At 46.5% G+C, this 19,491-nt stretch overlaps 3 protein-coding genes across 14 annotated transcripts in view; 1 reads left to right on the top strand and 2 right to left on the bottom strand.

The window, feature by feature from the left end:
* NR1H3 (nuclear receptor subfamily 1 group H member 3) overlaps positions 1 to 1,398 on the bottom strand; it is a 32,878-nt gene extending 31,480 nt beyond the window's left edge. For 2 of the 3 annotated variants that reach the window (XM_027642418.1, XM_027642422.1), the window contains exon 1: positions 1,292 to 1,398. The gene's annotated coding sequence lies outside the window, so the exon portion shown is untranslated. Of the gene's footprint in view, positions 1 to 15; positions 111 to 1,291 lie in introns of those variants that run through there. The other variant, XM_027642421.1, reaches the window with a different exon arrangement.
* Positions 1,399 to 1,505: 107 nt separating this feature from the next.
* On the top strand, positions 1,506 to 19,148 carry ACP2 (acid phosphatase 2, lysosomal). Of its 3 annotated transcripts, XR_003527525.1 has the most exons (12): positions 1,506 to 1,629; positions 1,716 to 1,811; positions 1,884 to 1,970; positions 4,269 to 4,421; positions 4,756 to 4,854; positions 5,017 to 5,106; positions 7,364 to 7,496; positions 7,572 to 7,660; positions 8,261 to 8,367; positions 8,593 to 8,768; positions 17,947 to 18,498; positions 19,063 to 19,148. XR_003527525.1 is itself a non-coding variant. In XM_027642417.1 (11 exons), the coding sequence occupies exons 1-11, from the start codon at positions 1,534 to 1,536 to the stop codon at positions 17,982 to 17,984; spliced, it is 1,164 nt and encodes a 387-aa protein (XP_027498218.1). In that variant the 5' UTR covers positions 1,506 to 1,533; the 3' UTR covers positions 17,985 to 18,756. The 3 variants fall into 3 exon arrangements, 2 of the variants coding, with proteins under 2 accessions (XP_027498218.1, XP_027498217.1); XM_027642417.1 differs by lacking the exon at positions 19,063 to 19,148 and having other exon boundaries at positions 17,947 to 18,756; XM_027642416.1 differs by lacking the exons at positions 17,947 to 18,498; positions 19,063 to 19,148 and adding an exon at positions 8,851 to 10,778.
* The window catches only part of DDB2 (damage specific DNA binding protein 2), a 51,066-nt gene continuing 42,698 nt past the window's right edge, over positions 11,124 to 19,491 (bottom strand). For all 8 annotated transcript variants that reach the window (XM_027642403.1, XM_027642408.1, XM_027642406.1 and 5 more), the window contains 7 exons: positions 17,255 to 17,421; positions 16,066 to 16,165; positions 14,565 to 14,742; positions 13,785 to 13,930; positions 13,373 to 13,537; positions 13,015 to 13,060; positions 11,124 to 12,334 (listed from right to left, as the gene is read on the bottom strand). In XM_027642403.1, the coding sequence (XP_027498204.1) occupies positions 12,084 to 12,334; positions 13,015 to 13,060; positions 13,373 to 13,537; positions 13,785 to 13,930; positions 14,565 to 14,742; positions 16,066 to 16,165; positions 17,255 to 17,421 (1,053 nt within the window). In that variant the 3' untranslated portion in view covers positions 11,124 to 12,083. The remainder of the gene's footprint in view (positions 12,335 to 13,014; positions 13,061 to 13,372; positions 13,538 to 13,784; positions 13,931 to 14,564; positions 14,743 to 16,065; positions 16,166 to 17,254; positions 17,422 to 19,491) is intronic.

Here is a 19,491-nt window from a genome sequence, read left to right as displayed (position 1 = left end):
GGCGCGATGAGTTACCGGCGCGGGCCGCGGCTCCGAGTGATGCGCGGCCGCCGCCGCCCCCCGTGGCGCAGGTGCCCGAGCCGCGGGCGGGAGGGAGGGGCGGCTCGGCCCGGCCCGGCCCGGCGTTGTTCCCTGCGTTGTTCCCGGCTCTGTTCCCGGCGCCGCGGCGGAGCTGCCGTGATGTCACGCGGGCCTGGGTCACGTGCAGGTTCCGCCCGCCCCGCTCCGCCCCCGCGGGTCCGGCGGGACGCGGAGGCTCCGCGACCCCGGCGCGGTCCCAGCGCCGCAGAGTTACCGCCGCCTGGAGCCCCGTGCGCGGCCCTCATCGCCCTCGGCTCAGCCCGGAGGAGCGGAGCGAAACCACCGCCACCAGCGGCAGAACAATCACAAAGCAGGTGCCGCAGGAACTGCGCGCACTCTCCCTCCGCGGAGAACCTTTTCTTTCCAGCACCCGCCACGAACCTCCTCGCTGAGGAGGTATCGGCAAAAAAACCAACAACGCGGCTTCATGCTCTCCTAGAGATACGAAATAGAATTGGTTTAAGTCAACCAAGCATTCGAGCATGTGCAAATTAAACACGTGATTCTGTCCAGCTGAACTTCATGTATTGCAGCAAGCTTGCCCTAACATAACCCCTGTGCTTCATGAACGATTTGGCACCTGTAAGACCTTACACACAACTTCTAATGCTGCAAACTACAGAAAGTTTTAAGCAAATAAACACGTACAAAAGAGCTGGGTTTTGAGCCATTGGGTTTCATGACTCCAAGATTTCTTTGCAATCGCGAGAGCTATGTTTCCTTTTTTTAAAAAAGAGAAAGCTGAGAACCCCACTACTAGGTGGAGAGGAGCACTAAATATCACTAAATTCACTTAACCGCCTATGATTTCCCCCTCTATTTACTCAGCACCTACTGGATCCTCGGCCAGCGATCCAGCGGATGGACACTCGACAGCAGAGACCGGATTTCATCTCACACTCGTCTAATTCCACCAAGCTTCGTAAGAAACTACCAAAACAGGGCAAAACCCGCCAACCCTGGGCAGCCTCTTTGCCAAGAGCCAGGAGCAGCAGCAGGTTTCCACTTCCACACAGACAGGCGTCCTCAGGCTGGCTCGAGGGCACTTTCCCTACTCCTGCTCACGAAGAGTTTACCCAGAAGCGCACGGACGGTTGTCAGAACACCGTGAAACCCCTGTGTCCTAGAGCAAAGCCGCGGCGCGGGAAGGAAAGCAGCGCTTTATTCGCGGAGCCGCGGCGCTTCACCCTCGCTCCCGACCCGCTCCTACCGAGCGCCTCCGCGGCTGCAGCCCGGGACACAGCCTCCGCAGGGCCGACACCAAAGGTCGACGCCGCCACGGCGACGGGCCCAGCGCGGCTCCTCCGCGGGCCGAGCGGGGCCGTCCCGTCCCGGGATCCTCCTCCTGGGGGCGGGACCGGCGCGGGAGCCCGCCGGGGCTGTGCACTGGAAAATCGCGTCCGCGGGGGCCCGCGGTCCGCGGTGCTGGGTTCCGGGCGGTGTGCGAGCGCCATGGCGGCCGCGCGGGGCGGCGCTGTCCTGCTGCTCCTGGCGCTGTGCCTGCGGCCGTCGCCCGCCCGCGCCCGCACCCTCCGCTTCGTGACGCTGGTGAGGGGGACGGGGGGCGGCGGGGGGGCGGCCGGGCCTGGCCCGGGTGACCGGACTGGGCCGCGGTGACGGGGTGCCGCCCGCAGGTGTACCGGCACGGAGACCGCTCGCCCATCAAGGCCTTCCCGCGGGACCCGTTCCAGGAGAGCGCCTGGCCCCAGGGATTCGGGCAGCTCACGCAGGTGCGAGCGGGTCGGGGCGGCCGGAGTCGGGCCTGGGGCCGGGCCCGCCGGTAACGCCCGGTGCCGTTGCAGGTGGGGATGCGGCAGCAGTGGGAGTTGGGCCAGGCCCTGCGGCGGCGCTACCGCGGCTTCCTCAGCGACACGTACCGGCGGCAGGAGGTCAGTGTCGGCCCGGGGCTCGGGGGCAGCGGCGATCTCGGCCGCCCCAAGGTGCGGGTGGCTTCTTTGGGAAGGGAAACGCCAGCGCTGGGCCGCCTCTCCAAGTATTTTCGTTCCTTAGCCCGTTCCCACCGCAGGAGGAAGAAGAAGAGGGGCCCGAGCGCAGGCTCTGTGCTGAGCCTGGCCGCGGGGCGCGGGTCGGCCGTGTCTCAGCGCTGCCCTCGCTGCGGGAGCGAAGGCAAATCCGGCCAGAGCAAATCCAGGAGCTGCAGCACCGCTGGGAGACTGATAGAACCGCCTTCTCTGAAGTCCAGGAAACAAAACAGCGGTGCTGTGTTGTAGCTGGTACTTGTTTCTCACTCGAGATTTTGAGACTTTTTTTGTCACAGTAGCTGACAAGAATGCAGCCCGTGTTGGTCCTGCCCTCCCCAGTGCACTTCAGGTACAACTTCACCAGTCTGTACATATAAGCAGTAGTTACTGACCAGAAATGACCCTGTCATTTGCTTCCACCTGTAAGGTACTGACAGCTTCAGTCCCCTAAAGCCATTAATTTCTCTCTCTGTCACCAAATGTTGCCACACTTTATAATAGTTGAGAAACTGCTAGGTTTCTTTTGAAAAAAGTTACAGAGCCCTTGTGGAACTGTGTGCTGAGCACAAAGGAAAATGTGAAATATCAAAAAAAGCAAGGAAATAGAACTAACAACCCTCAAGTACCCCTGCTGGTACTAAGAATCCCCATACAATTTTCTGTCTTTGTTTCTTCCCTTATAGGTGTCCCCAGTAAGAACCCAGCTTGACATAGTTCAGATTACATCCCTTCTTTGACATTTGCTTCATCAACAAAACTTCCAGCATTGGCTGAAACACAGATCCTTTAACCTTTCTCAATAGTTCCTTTCCAAACATACTTCACTCTTACACAGCTTTTGCGAGTTGAAGCTGTTTTTGTTCTCTTGCTTGAGAAGGAAAAACAAACCAAGGCGTGTGCAAACAAAAGCTGTTCTGCTAACCAAGCCTGAACTCCTGCTTGAGTTGAGCAACCTCCCATGTAAGAAGTGTTGCCTCTGGGTGACACCATATGACCGTTTGTCACCTGACTCAGCGACAAGCTGGAGCCCTGGCAGAAGGTGCTGAAGAAAGCATGTACACCCAGGGCTTAATTGTTTCTTTTATGACACTTCAAGAATTAGATCCTTATCTTTTAAAATATTACCGTTTTATTTCTTCAGAATTTACCAAGGATGAAAGCAAACCCATCTAATGACTACAGTATAATTTTTTTCAAGCCACAGTTAAGAGGTAAAAGTGGGTAGAAATTGATGTTGGAGAAAACACAAGGTTTTTTTTTTCTTGTGACTGTTAAGTTCTGAGATACGTTTCACATGAGAGATATTACACATATTTTTTCTTGTGAGTGTATATATTTTTTTCTTATGTTTCTCCTAACATTTAAAAAGAATCCTTATCTTTACGTTGTATTTCATTCTTTGGGCTTTCTATTCTTGTTTCAGATTCAACATGCTATTTTCTAGGACATTCTTTTATGATTTCCTGTTGTTCCTCTTGTTTTATCGCTGGTTTCTCTCCAGTCTCCCCTTAACTGTTTTCAGTACACAGATACCAGAATACTAAAGTTTTGCCATTTTGACCTTCTGAACATTGCTTTATTTTTCTCATTTCTCTTTTTTTCTGGCTCAGATCTCTCTCTTCTGAGCTCTGGAATGATAGGTCTTGGCCCATTAATCCCAAGAGCCTACAATGATCAGATAAAATCCCAGCTCTCCCTTTTCTTTCTTCCTTTCCTAGTCAGATCACTCATCTTTGTTTCTGAGACAGAAAAACAGGTTAGAGAAGCCGTTTTTTCTTCATGGGCACAGCTGGTCATTCCTAGAACCGAGAACTGAATGCAGGGGCTTGTCCCAGCCCTGCTCTGTAAATATAGTGTGTTTCCTATTCTGTACCATTGTTATATGCATCTCTGTCTTGCTCTTCTCTGACTCTTCCTCATATTCACACTCCTTTCTATCTGTAACCTCTGCACAGTGCACCTGGCTATCCCACTAATCCAGACCAGACCGCTCCAGTATTACACACCAAAGTGTCTTTGTGTCTGTCCCTTACAGTTTCATACAGGCTGACATCAGCAGACTTGGTCACTTCAACTCCTTTTATCCTGTTGTCCTTGAGCAGCTGCAGGGCACTTGGCAATGTTCCTCGGCGAGTGTATGGTCCTGTGCCTGAGCATTGCCACCTGCAGTAGCATTACTAATGGTGCGTGTCCCTGTCCTTGCAGATCTTCATCCGCAGCACAGACTGTGATCGGACGCTGATGAGTGCAGAGGCCAATCTGGCAGGCCTCTATCCCCCAGAGGGACAACAGATGTTCAACCCTAACATCTCCTGGCAGCCTATCCCTGTGCACACAGTGCCCGAGTCTGAGGAAAGGGTAAGTTCATCTCAAAGACATGTATTGAGTATTGAAGTAGTGTAGTCTCCAAAAATATTTGCTACAACCTTGATTCAGATTGTCTTGAATTTCTCCTGGGACCTACCTTGCAGAGGTTTTTCTGTTCTCAGAACAAGATGAGAATTCAGGGGCTGTGTTCACTTAACAGGTGCAACACTCCAGCAGACCACAGACTGGAGTATGCCAGCAGGAAGTACTGAGGCTGTTTACAGATGCACCTGCTAGTCAGGGTTTTGTTACAATTGCACGTGTTGACTGCAAATTCTGTACTTCTGTTCTCGGTGACCTGGCTGCTCTTGTTGTCTCTGCCCAGCTACTGAAGTTCCCTTTGACCCCCTGTCCACGGTATGAACAGCTACAGACTGAAACACGGCATTCAGCAGAATACATAAATAAGACCAAAGAGAATTGGGTAAGTGATTGTTTGCATGAGATAAGGCGGTCTTAGGCTTGTAGTTAAAGTATTATCACGTCTATATAATCAGAGCTCTGAGAAAAGGGTAGAGATACCAGTGCATGTAATACAGCATGAGAGTAGAAAACTGAAGGTCTTTCTCTCTTCTCAAACCTACAGCAATTCCTGAAGATGGTGGCAAATGAGACTGGGATCCGGGATATCTCGCTCGAGAGTGTATGGAGTGTGTATGACACACTGTTCTGTGAAGTAAGTTTGGCCATCATCTTACAGCCACTGGAATTTGGTCTTCAGAATTCACTGGATTTGGTAGACAGTATTTTGCAAAATCCCATGAAACAACTTTTCACTCTACAGTTAGAAGTAATCTTCTAATTTCAGAGTAATAACAGTTCCCACTCACTAGAGGCATGTGTCAAGAATGACTTGTTTTTGCACCTTATAACCTCCCAGTCTGTAGCTTATATCATGTCAGGAGTCAGAAAAAGTCCCACCTGCTCTTGAAAGTCATTAGAAAGTGACTGCAATCTGAAATCTTTAGATCTCTCTGGACAAATCTGAGTCAAGTAAGGTAGAAATGAGATCTCTGCAAACTGAAGAAGTGTTAACTTTATGATTTAAATTGGGAGCTTAAATTAGGACTATTCCTGGTGCTACCTCTATCTCTCTGTCACTTTAAATCAATCAGTTTTCTTTCTGCGCTTCTGTTAACGCCATCTCTAAAAGTAAATAATGCTCTTCTAGGTTAAGTGGGACCACATCTGGTTTTTGACCTTTATTATAAGGTCCCTTGTCAGAGAAAGACCATAGAGACAAATGTTACTCTTTTACTATCTGGGGTGGTGCACCAAATTCTGTATTTGCATGTATTTTTGTTGAAAGTACATCTCATGAAGGCTTAAACAAAATCAAAACTTGGGTTAGCTGTTCTGTGATAATGCAAAGGTAAAGGTCCTGTATCCAGGAGACTTACAGTTGTTACATACAACTTTCTTTGTGTATAACTGTACAGCACGATGAAGTAAATTACAGACATCTTTCATGTCAAATTAGCAAATTAAAGAAGAAGCAGTAAACCCAAGCATTTGGACGCTGTGTCACAATAATTCTATGGAGGTGCAAGACTACTTCACTTGCTGGCAGTGTTATACAGTGGTATGTACTATTTTGGGGATGTCAAAGACACATCAGCATGGAATTGCACTTTGCTGTATAAAGTAGCAGCTTGGGTTGCTGCAAGCAAAGAATATTTCAGTCCAGAGCTGCACTGCACTATGTGAATTTGCCCTTTGTGTCACAAACCCAGTCTCCTGTCTTGTAACAATCACAGTGAATCAACTTTTGTTGGTAACAAAAAAATCCTTTGGTCAGAGAGATCAAGAATGTAAAATCTTCAAGAGTCACTTAGTGAGCTTGCAAATGGCCTGAAAGGCCAGCTGAAAACCACTATCATCCCCAAGAACTTGGAGAATACCTCACTGTCCCAAAACAAAACCAGAATGTTTTTAAGGAAGAGGAATTTCACTCTCAGAACTATACTCTCAGGCTGATCAGTCTCTTCAGCTGCTTTGGTTTTCATCCTTTTTTCTAAGTCATGCAAACAGTGCCCTGAAGAGAAGGATTGTTTTTCTCACCTGAGCCAGTAGATTAATTCTGGCATGAGACAATAAAAAAGTCCAAGAAATTGCTGAACTTACCTGCTATTTATTCTCTTTGTAAATTAATGAATAACTAACTAAATATCTGAGTTGCTAATGGTAATTTTTCTGAACCACTCAGACAGAATGGGCCCTTAAGGATATTCATTCTCATCTTCTGGCAGTCTAATGGGATATGTAACAGAAAATTGTTCCAAGCAGTGTTGGGAAACCACAACTGCTGTTTGTCTGCCATTATAACTAATCCTTTCTTGTAATGGATTGGCTGCAAAGCAAGTTCTTCTCTTGCTTCCCAGTTTTCTGGCTTCTGGGGTTTGACTACAGGGCTTTGTCGGTGGTGCATCCCATTGTTACGGCCACAGAGCACTTCCTAACTTTCTCCAGTGCCCTTCCGTGGCCCACAGAACCTTCAAGGAAACTGTACTGCAGGTACACCAGAAACTCCAAGTTTGTGTTCACTCACTTATCTTTTTTTTTTTTTCTCTTTGACCACATGCCATCTGCAGGGCAGTATCAGCCACATGTAAAGTTAATGCCCTAAGATTATGGTTTCAGTGTTACAACATAACCTGCACTCCAGTTGTGCTTTCACAGAAATATAGCTCCTAGATTGTAAACTTTATGCTTCTCATTATTAGTTTCTAAAACAACATTAAAACCCACATATATCCTTTGTATGCAGTACAGCAGTGTGAGGTCAGAAGCATAAATAGGAAAGTGGCATATTGCGTATTTAAGAGTATAGGAAATCTGTAGCTGTATGGGCAGGGCTCCAGATACCCTCCCACTCTTCTGAGTAATGTGCAGTCTGTGCTACCTGCAGCTGAGTATTCTGTTTCTCTTTGTAGCAAGCCCACAAAATGGATTTGCCTGTATGGGTGACACCAGATGTCATGATGCAGTTGAAGCAACTAAAAGACTTTGGTTTTGAATTTCTGTTTGGGATCCACAATAGGGAAGAAAAAGCTCGTCTGCAAGGCGGTGAGTGCACCAGGGAGGGAGCCTCGTGCTGCTCTGTCTGGGTTTTGCCTCTTACCAGCTGTTCTCTTTCCTCAGGGGTCCTGCTGGATCACATAAGGAGAAACTTAACCAAAGCAGCAAATGTTTCTGCCCATCAGAACCTGAAACTACTTGCCTATTCAGCAGTAAGTCAGAGCTAGGGTGCTAGTTTATAGCCATCTCCTCCTGCTCCACAGGGGATTGGGGCTTGGTGATAGTTTTAACCCTTTCTAGCTTCTCTACAGCCTATGCAGTGATCAGGACATGCATCTTTGCCTCAGGCTGGGAGGGAGGTGCAGTGTCTGGCATCATTCTTCTGGGACCCCTGATGAAAACTCCCAATGTGTGCTTTGTTCCTTTTAGCTCAGGCTCACGGATGAGACTGGCAGACTTTGGGGAACCACTGCTGTATTTACTTAGTAGATGGGTAGATTCTAGAGTGATGTTTCAGAAACATAGATACAGTCATCTCCCCTTTCCAGCAGCCTACTGACTGGAAAGTCAAACATCTCTCCCAAACTGCTCTCTAGAGATTAATTCTTAAAAAACAATGCAGGATATATATGGTTGTGTTTCACTTCCTCCCCTTCCCCCTCCATCACAGATCATTGTTCTAGCAGTACAGTTCCTCTCCCTTTCTCCAAATGGAAGTTACAAAGGTGATGTCCCTTCAGCGCTGGTACGGTCTGAGCTGCCCTGCCACACCCATAAGGATGACTGATTTGGTTTTTTTCCCTCTTTCTCAGCATGACAGCACACTTGTGGCACTGCAGATGGCTCTAGATGTCTACAACAAGATCCAAGCACCATACGCCTCATGTCATTTATTTGAACTGTACCAAGAGGATGATGGGTGAGGGCTGCAGTAAAGACGTCTGCTCTGATTTCACCTCAAGAGTTAGATACCTAGGCCAGGCTCCACCCTAGGGGCATGCAGTCTTGCTCCTAGTGGCAGACTCTCACGAGGAAAATTTATGAAAGTAAAGGAAAGGGTGTGCACACTGAGTTTTTGGGAAGGGATGACTTAAGCTAGAGAAAAAAAAAGATGAAAACACATCCTCTTGTGTTTTGTTTTCAGTAACTTCTCCGTGGAGATGTTTTACCGGAATGAGAGTGGGAAGGAACCTTTCCCTCTGACAATCCCTGGCTGTGAGCATAAATGCCCACTGCAAAGATTCTTGCAACTCACAGATCCTGTTGTTCCCCAGAACTGGGAGCAAGAATGCAAGGTAGCCAGCAGCATCCATGACACAGGTGAGCCCAGGCTGGACCAGAGTGTGGCAGAAGGGGAAAACTTGGACAATACCATGCTGACCACTTGTTTTCTCCCTTGCAGAACTGTTTGTGGGTTTGGCTGTGTGTGGATCCATTCTCCTTCTCCTTATAATCCTCCTCTTGACTGTACTCTTTCGCATACAGTCTCAGCCCCCCGGCTACCGGCATGTTTCCAATGAGGGAGAAGAGCAGGCCTGACAGTTGCTTCAGCTCCTTCCCAGGCAGTAGCAGGGAGCTGTGTTGCCCCTAAGAATGATTGGGCACCTTCACTTACTGAGCTGCCTTCTATTTTGGCCTTTGCTTCCCAGAACAAAGCTGGACTTGATTTTTGGATGCTTTCTAAAGGTGACATCCCAGAGAAAAAGGACTAAGCTACTCTAGTAGAAGTAACACCTTAATTTTGAAGCCAGTATACTGTGTGGTGCCCCTGGTCCTCATACAGCTTACCTAGTCTGGGTAACAACATGGCCAGTTCAAGTTTTCCTCCTTTCAACTGACTGTAAATGTTACCACTCATCATGACTCTGGTAAAGAAGCTTGGGCCTCCAGCAGCTGCCACATCCAGCTGCATTTCTTTTCAGGGTCAACCTGTTTCGAGTGCTTTTCCCTCACACCATAAGGCTGCTGATGGTGGGAAGGCTGGGCTTGGAGCTGAGGGCACAGCTTACCAGCGATGCACCAAGATTCATCTCCTGTCCATGCAGAGGGAACTGCTGCAGATGATGGGAGACAGTGGAAGTGTTTCTTGAGGTTGCTGCCAAGTGGCTGCTGCCAAGTAGTTGCTGTTGGCAGCTGGTCTTTTTTTCCCTTCTCACCCTGTGGCTCAAGAGAGGACTGGCCTGAAATCAGGGCAAGATTGAAAACCTGGCAGTAGTTCCTAGGATTCAGCTCAGAGTAGAACCATAGAACCCAAAGCTCTTAAGAGCTTCATGAGTAAGAGCAATTCCTGCAACCATAGCAAACCCACGCTCCATTTCTTGAGCAGTGTTGGCTCTAGAAAGGAAAGTCCCCATAGATAGGAAAGCTAGATTCTCTCTCCAGATCCAAAGTTTGAATTTTACTTCACACCTCTGAACTTCAAGTAAGTTCAGGCTTGAGTAAGTCCAACTCAAGTGAGTATCCAGTACTGCAGGCAGTCCAGATTTCAGCCCAAGGAATATGTTTCATCAGCAGAATGTTTTTATGCTGCAATTAAGAGATGTAGCAGAGCTGTTTACCTAAGACAATTCAATGCCAAGTTCTATAGTTTTTCTTCCTGTCTTCCCTACTGGATGGACAATAATCAATCAAAAAAACCGCCATTAAGGATCAGAGATGGCAGGTGACTGTATTCCTTTAATTGCCACACTTCAGCATTTTGTCCAAAGTGTGATTCTTTCTCTCCTGGCTGGCCTTTCAGTGACTGCAGCTGCTGCAGGGACTGTCACGCCAAGTGTTCACTACCTGCCTTGTCGCTTTTGGCAAAAAATGAGACTGCACCGGGCACCAGAAGCACAGGCTCTTCACATGGTGATGCTGCACATTCACTTCCCACTTTTACTTCCCCTTCTGGTGCAGTTCCCTTCCCCTCTTGGCAGCAGAAGCCAGTTCTTAGGTTACAGACATTTCCTTTTCTTGCTCTAAGGAGTACCATGGGGACTTTTCCCCACACCGTAATCAGCATCTGCCACCATGGGAACTGTAAATCAGCAGAAGTAGCTTGCTGTTCTCAGCATCTTCCTCACCTTTTCGTCCGCTGAAGAGATAAACTAGGTCTCCTGCACAGCAAGACAGTCATTAAAAAAAAAACAAACTCCTGCCTGTGAAACCAGGCACAAGAAGGGGGTAATAGAAAGTGCATTGCAGAAGACCAGACCTGTTATTTTTAAAGGCACCAAATTTTGCACACACAAAGGAAACGTTTCTATGATGATTTAGATATTTTGACTGTGAATGACTTCCTGTAATTGTTCCAATACATTTCATTATTAAAATCAAATTCGTGCTGAACTCTACTCGTCATCTTCTCTTACAGTTCATGGGGCTAGCATCAGTGTGCTCAGTGTTGGAAAACAGGCAGAACTTACTGCAGCATATCCTCTCCCAAAGGAATTCCCTGTTTCACAATCCCACATATAGCCCAGGGAGAATCGAGATAAGCTATTTTTGACTGCAGCAGCTATGCAAAGATAGAGCTGATAATGCATCCTGCCCTACTTGAAGGGGTCCATTTCAGACCCAGTACTATGACTGGTACTTCCACCACTGTTCTAGGTCTCGCAGCCCTCTTGCAGAAAGGTCTCAAACTTCTTCTCCCCTACAAATGCAGTTCAGCAGAATACTCAAGGCAGCCACTCTGTATCAAAGAATTTTAGTTTAATACAAAACTTTATTAATACTGCAAAACTATAAAAGTGAACATGGAGAATCTGCGCAGGCCTGGAGCCCATCCCATCCATCAACCTCTGGGACAGCAGCAAGGCCCTGGGCAGCCTTGTAAACAAATCAGAAAAAGCAAAACTTTAGACTTTAACAACAGTCTTGAGATTTGGCTCTAAGCAGGGGTGTTTGGAAGAAATTCCTCATTTCTGCTTTATAACACTTTTATCCAACATTCTGAAGCACCTGGGTGAAAAAAATTGCCTAATCAGTGGCAAGAAAGAGCCTAGAACTCTGACAATAGAAACTACAGAATCAGTAGGCCCAGCTCCATACTGCCCTTGCATCCCATGAGACAGGTAGACACCTCTGGCATCATCATGTTCTTTGTGGTCCAGTTAAATACCTGCAAGCACAGAACTGGCTAAGCCTGAGGTCTTGACAAACATTTTCCAAGAAGCTTGCATATGGAAGAGCTTGGTGTTTCCTAGGCTACCTGAGCTATCCATCACCTCAGCCTTGTAAACATTCTACCTTTTCAGGATGTTAAATCCTGGTAGCAAATGGTTTCTCAACTCATTTGGACTAGAACAGGCTAGGGACCCTACCATGGGCTTCTCTAAAGCAGACTACAGGAAATAGTAACCTCTGACAAGTGATGACAAGCAGATATGGCAGATTGGAAGCAGTAACTTCAGCAGGATTTGAGAACATCTTTGAAGTTTTCCTAGTGCCTCAGAAAATAAGTGGTAACTCCATTTGCAGGAGGAACCAAGTACTGACACAACTTTCTAGAAGGGGAAGCCAAGAGGATGAGGGAACCAAGATCAGATCCAGGGAGGAGGGACAAAAATCTAATGCCCTGTACAGCTTATACTGCCCATTGGCAACAACTGAGTTTGTACCCTGGGATTCAGAAAGGATCCAAATACTAAATCACTTCTCTAGATCCTTCCCTTTTCGCTTTCTTCCCTTGGATTTAGAATCATTGTTTTTAGTTCTCATCTCGTCCAGCTCCCAAGACAATAACTTAGCTTTGAGTTTGCTTGTGCCAGGGTTTGCCTGCCTCTGCCCTCCACGTCTGGATGAATTCCAGCTTCCAATCCCCTGTTCTGTCATGGCTTTCAAAAGATGTTCTTGCTTCTTGGCCACCATCTCCTCCCGGCTCCAAATCAGAATATTAAAGCCTGAGAAGAAAAATTAAACACTGTACATCAGAAATTCTACATCAAACACAATACCTTAGGCTATGTCACTTAAAAGTCAGAAATTCAAAGGGCTTTTTCTGTTCTAAGGTATTTCGAAGATATAGAGAATGCAAAAATAGTTACTACAGATACTATTTTCACATAGCCATGGAAATCCCATCTAACTAAGAAATAGAAGTAATTTCTAATCTCATCTGTCACAAGTCTAAGATCTCAATCTATAGCCAGCTACCTTAATCCCATACAGCCTGCAAAAAACAGTAATCTTGGCTCTGCAGCCTAGGAAATGAGATAAATTAAATTAGGGGAAAGGGTACACCCTAGCAGAAAAAGGCTTTCCCCCCTCCGTTGTTTTCTTCTACTGTTTCATGGCCGGCAGGTGGCAGCGGCTCCCTGCTGCCAAGAGGCTTCCCATTCCTCTGGACTTGATATTCTCATGAATGTTTCACAGGAGATGACCAGTTTTCCAAGTGCAAAGGTGTAAGACTGAAAAGAAAGTCTTCATCTATTTTACAGATGTAGGAATTTATAGAGGACTACTGGCAAGTGGGATTTGGGAAACCCCCTCTTACAACTTGCTTTAGTACAGAGTAACAAGGCAGCCCTTTTCTGGGACTGGAATCCACCCATGCTTAGTACCCTGAGTTCTCTTTACTTACCCGTGCCAGAAGCCAGTGTGTCTCCCATAGGGTTAAATTTATTGAGCTGAAAATGAAAACACAATCACAGTCTGTAAGAGCATCACTGCTTATATAACAGTCATAAGAGCACCACAGCTTATATAACAGCAACAAACCATCTGGAAAACCCAGTGTTCCCTAGGAGCATCACAAAACCCCCACAGATGATCGTGGACTAGCCCTGAATCAGCAGCTTTACCTGGCAGCCATATCCCATGATGGCATGAGTCTATCACAAGTAAAGAGGATATTATTCTAGTCACTAACCCATACCTCCTTCCCAGAGGAAGGAGTGTTCAGTACACAGTCACCCTTCTAGCTGCAGTGCTCAACTCACCGAGATGATACCACAAGCATTTGGATCGTGGAGTTGACAAACCATCTCTCCGGTGTTTCCATCGAATACATCAACAGTTCGTAGCTCATCCATTGTGTACTCTGGGAACTTGGGGTCTGGGTAGCGACCTACGACAATGAGGTCATAGCGAGGATGCCATGTTGCCTAGTCATAGAGCAGAGCAATGGAGAGTTTAGAGAAAGGGATAGAGCTCAGTACTGACACCAGACAACTGACACTGAGCAACACTGTATACATCCCACCCACAGCTTGAGGAACAGTGCTCCACTGGAATGTGCAGCAGTATAAATATCCACCCACAAATGTAGTATCTTGACCAGCAAACAGGCCATTTCTGATTTACAGCTGGCTGCTAGTACCAAGCGTGATGCTCCTCTGAGACTCAACTCACCTTAATAGGTGTGAGGTGCTGAAAATGCCTATGTGGATGTGGAATCAGATGCTGTGGCTTGGTCCAGTCTGAAGATGAGTAAACCCTGATTTCATTGCGCTGGTCTGTGCTCAGAAGCTTTGCACCATCTGTTGGGCTGAAGTAAGCTAGGAGAGGGGACAGCAAGGCAAATTAAAGATCACAATGCTGTGAAACAGAAAAGTCACATTTCTCTGATTGAAAAGCCATTGCTATTTCTTTAATAGGGATTTGAATATGGCTGTGTGTCTCAACAAACAAGGCTTTACCTGTCTCAAACAAACTCAAGGCTCTTACATACAGTAAGCTGAAACCTACAGTGCGGAGTTACCTGGGAAGAATTATTAGTCTCATTTCAGAATCACAGGAGACATTGCGAAGAAAGGAACACACTCATCCAAATGAAAAGGCAGTGGAATAATGAGACAGTCATCTGCAGTTTGGACTTCCATGAACTGGTAAAGTTGCACCCAAGAAACAGAGTCCTATGCTCTGCTTTTGTCAAAGGACTGCTCCAATAAATTCAGTTTCCTAATCTCAGCCACGGCTGATGCTTCCAAGGTACAGCACCACAGTTTGTATGTCAAGTCTTAAGAACATGCTGCAGCTGCCCTATCCACCTCCCTGCCTCTGGCCACACATTCCCAATGCCCTCCTCCCAATGGAATCTGAGTTAAAACCTCACACTGCCACCACAATAAAACCTGAGCTGAGTGGACTCTCTGCAGATATCCATGCAATTAAATCCTTATCTCAACTTACCTGCATTGACAGGTTTCTCATGAGGAAGCACATGAAGAAAGCTCATTTTGTTTTTGATGTTTCTGAGGTCCCAGATTTTGACTGTCTGATCCACAGATGCTGTGGCCAACAGCCACTCGCATCGGGAGTTAAACTCTACATGAGTCACTTTCTTCCTGTGCAATTTCAGCTTCCAAATCTGCAGCAAACAGAAAATCATAAAGAAAAAAAATGACCAAGGTCTGGAGTAAAGAAATGGAATAATCTACTACTACAGGGTAAAGAGGTCTCACATTTACAGAGTAACTAAACTTTTAAAATACACCAAGAGTTTGTTCACTGGAAACAAAAAAGGAAAACAGTGACCTTGGGAAATAACTGTTTAATTCTAGGAGAACTGTGATCCACCAATTTATTACAGATGTGAAAAAGGAGGATGCAATCCCTGGTTCATGGAAGGAAGTATTAGTGCCACTGTACAAAACAAGATTACATCTAGAAGACTTTAGGCAGAAGGATTAAAACAAAATGGAACAGGTACAAAAAATGTGCTGCCAAGATAACAAGAGGAAGCACCTGCTTTGTGTGGAAGACCAAAGAACCTTCCTTTGTTTATCTTAGTAAAAATGGTGAGAGGAGATATAATTGGCTTCTAGAAACATATCAGCAAAGAAACATGAGTGTAGGTCAAATTAAAAACAACAAATAAATATAAACTGGCCATGAATAAATTTCTATCCAAAGGCAGAAGATTATTTTTAATCAAAAGGCTGAAGCTGACCCATCCTCCCTAGAATAATAGGTATCTCCCACGTGCAAAAAAGATTGTCACATTCTTTCAGATAAAAAAAAAAAAGGAAAGTAAGCAACTAACCTTGAATAACAACAAAGAATTTGGAGCACTTCTGACTCTGCCCGCTAATTTACACAACTGCCTTGTGGCAAACTCTTACAGATGTTACCCTTACAGGCAGGAGAGATGGCAATGCCAGTGTGGCAGTACAGCAGGCTCTTGAAGCAGGGTCCACTCCAACTATTCTCTCCTATGTGTCTGCACTGCTTCCGTCTTGTCTCTGCCTGCCCTCTTGTGTCTAACAGCAGGAGTGCGATTTCCACCCCTAAGTTCACTGCGTTACGGCTGTGTGCCTACTCCTAGGTCATGGAAGGATGTACATCAAAGCAGTATCTCTCAAATGACTCCCATCATGCACTAAGTTTCTGGAAGTGTGAAGGTTGTTGGCAGAGGGTGCTCACATTTTCGCATTACCCTATAATTACTCTGGCCAGTAGCAAATATGGTAAGGAAGGGATAGCACATGACACAGTCCCTGTTTGGGACTCACACTCAACAATGTGAAAATGTCTAATGGATGGCAGAAGTGGAGGACTTCGCACTACCCAGACAATGGGTGGACTCATCTCCTGAGCTGCAAGGCACTTGCTCCTCTTTTTGGGGTCCCTGTAGTGTAGGAAAGCACATGAAGATTCCCGTAGAGATGATGCTGCATGGAGCCATACAAACCTCTTCACCAGAAGTGCTGAGCAGGACCACGTTGCCCACATTATCACCTGTCACCACTGCACGGCAGCTTGCAGAAACATCCACACTGCAGTACCAGCAACTAGAGGGAAAGACACAAAATCAGTGCTCCTCCCACAGAAAAGTGAAGGTAGTGGAGCTCTGGTTCACATCTCATCCCTGACAAGGGAGACTGCAACAGACTGTAACTGCAATCTCCTGCCCGATGGTGCGGGCCTGAGTATCAGAAGGACGGCTTATCAGCAATGCTTTCTGTTGGTGACTGAATATGAAATAACTTCCTAGGCATTTTCAAAGTCCTCACTGTATGGAATGTAACATATTGGGACAGTGAAACATAATAGAGGCTGAAGAGCCACTTGGTGCCTGCACGTGAACATACCTTGGGAAAGATCAGAACACCCTTGGGACAACGACAAATGTGCAGAAACAGCTTTAAAATTACATTTTCCACAAAACACTGAAGCAGCAGTAAAAACAAAAGCTTTGTACTGAAAAGTTGCACCTCAAACTATCTCAGCTTCATGCTCTAGGAAACAAAACTTAATAGAAACTTATCTGATAAAGACATAGGTCTTAACCCCAGCTCTGCTGGGAGGGGAAGGGCAGCGAGAATAAAGCTGGGATCCTTTGGGAACTTGTTGTGAAAACTTTACTTGCAAGATAAGTTATTCTAAGAATTCAAGGCCATGGAAATGAACATTGTGAGCCTGAAGTCTCCAGAAGCCACAGGGTAAACTCAATAACCTGAAAGATGGCACAGGAATGTTTTGTGGCTTTCCTATGCTACCTGAGCTGCTACAGACAAAACAGACCAGTGGCAACAATGAAAAGGAGGAAGTTACCCTGCTCTTCTCACCTCACATTTTAGAAAGTGGAAAGCTATCAATATCTGCAAGATACAAGATGGCATCACCAGAAAGCAACACCAGAAGATGCAGGCAGCACGCTCAGCTACTGTAAAAGTGTAAGTGCCCTGTGCCGCCTTGCCCGTCACCACCCTGCAGTGCTAGGTCAGGATCAGGACTCTGTCTCCAAGCTCCCTCCTGGGACTAATTCATACCAAGAGTCTCCTAACACTGGCAAAGATGAAGATGTTAGAGACCTGAAGAAGTAGTGCAGCATTAACCCCAAGGAACAGAGATTCAACCTTGCAGTGCCCTCTTCTCACCAAACATTATGGTGCTCATGGCCACAGTCCGGGGCACGAGAGATCACCTGCACCGCTCTGCTCTCAAGGTCCTGCAGACTTAGGGTGCCATCACCTGATGCCACATAAAGCTTCACTGCCTCATAAGGACTGAACTTGATGTCTCCAAGAGAATCTCCAGCCCCTTTCTGAAATACACACAAAGCCAAGAGGCATCAAGGTTAGAGTGGAAGACAAAATCTTAATACAACAGTCACCTCCTGGAACACACTGCCAGTTTCCCTAGGCATAAGCACTGCTTTCAGGCAGAGAAGATAGATAAGAACTTTTTTCTAACCTGTTTGCAATCTGGTTACATACATTCTGAGCCTTTTAAGTTCACCCTCACCACGCTGCACTGCAAACTTCATTAGCAGCTGCTTCTGTTATGAGGATAGGACTAATCTGCAGTGAACCACCTGGCTCAAACCAGGCTTAGGAGATCACAAGCAAAACCAGCACTATCCCATGCATAAACCACAAAAAAATCTCATGACAGTGCAGCCCCAAGCTTTTCTTAGAGAGACTTCGTCACTAGTTACCCACAGGCTGTATCTGGTCTTTCTCAAGGTACCAACACGCAGGATGAGACTGTTGCATAGACAAATCTTACTGCTAACCCCGTGGCACAGGAATCTTGTGTTATGTCACATTGTTATGTTGTTTTCCCCCAGCCTGTCTACTGAGGAAACTTGGAAACCCTACGCAATGACAGAAAAGAAGACCAGTACCTGGGATTCCCCAAACTCTTTGATACTCAAGTGCACTCCATCTGCTGCTCAAAGAAAAACTACTTAAGGTCTTACTGTAAATACTAGATTTCAAGAAGCCAATGAAGACTAAAAAAAGGCCCACCCACAGAGCCTGCCTGTCCTCACAGCAGTGGAAGGAGGATGGTATGCCCTTTCAAATCCAGGCATCATCGCTGCGACAGGCATCCCACGGGGATCCTTGTGTCCCAGGACCCAGTTTATCTCTCCTTGCTCACCTGGCCAGTCATCCCAGCACTACCTGGGTTGGCCTTCTGCACTATTACAAGGTTGCAGGTGAACAGCCAATTTGGAAAACAACCATAAAAGCTGCCACCCGGAAAGAATCAAGTGGGGAAAAGTAATGCAGAGGCTAATCCAAATTCTCTCACTTACCTTTAAGCACTGAATGGAAGTAACTAATTGGAGAGTTGAGGCTTCCTCATGAGTCCACAGAAAAAGCAACAGTCTGAGAAGGTAATTCTTAGAGCTGCCTCTAACACTTCATCTCCCCTTTTCACTCATTACTAAAGGAGCCCAGACTCTTAATTTTGGTATTTTGGGTAAGCACCAAAAGCTAGGTGGAATGAATTGGTGTGATCCTTATGGCATGCACTGCTTGAAGTCAGTGGCATTAGTGGAGAAGCACATAGAGAACTATGAATTGTCATGTAAAAACCATCTGACAACAAGCAGCACTGCTAGCAGGTGAAGAGGTTAGAAGGTCTGTAGAGCACTGAGTTTTGGGAAGTTTTAAGAACAGACAGCTGAGGAAATCCACTGGCACCCTCACTCTCTCACGTACAACAGGAAGTAAGCAGAATCTAAGAGTCCCTCCCCTTCGGTGAAGAAAAGCTCTCTCCTACCCACTACCCCATTTCAGGGAAAAATAAAAAGAATGAGCCTCCCTGAAATTCAGAGGATAGAAGACATGTATGTGGGGAAGAGGAAGCCCAGCTCTCACGTATTCAAGACAAACATCTCTCTCTCTCTCTCTCTCTCTTTCTCTCTCTCGCTCTCTCTCTCTCTCTCTCCCTGTAGTGCTCCTGCCAGCAGGACACAGAGGCCCAAAGCATTACTGTGTTCTTACTCCCAGTCCTCGGTGCTGGTGAAGACCCGGACAGTATTGCCATTAAAATCCTGCAGGGTGGTAGTGCCGGCAACTGATGAAGTGTACAGCTGACTAGGGTTAAAAGGGTTAAACTTCATTCCTGTGATGGCCCCTCCAGCTCCCATCTACAAGGAAGGGGATGAACAAAAGAAAAATCCACTGAGTGATGGGGAAGGAGAAAAGTGTGTTCTGTAAGTCTGCATTCACTGCTATGTCTATAACAGCAACAGTGAAACACACCACAGTCCTCTAAACAGGCAAAGATAACCATGTCTCCCACATGACGGCTGTCTAGACAGCAGCCCTCCTAGAGGACAAATATGCAACTCCTTCAGTCCCCAGGCAAGGTATTCCCTTGC

This window comes from Corapipo altera, unplaced genomic scaffold (assembly GCF_003945725.1).
Source record: "Corapipo altera isolate COAL_440 unplaced genomic scaffold, ASM394572v1 23b, whole genome shotgun sequence".
Classification (NCBI taxonomy): domain Eukaryota; kingdom Metazoa; phylum Chordata; class Aves; order Passeriformes; family Pipridae; genus Corapipo; species Corapipo altera.
This window is presented reverse-complemented; position numbering and strand designations above follow the sequence as displayed.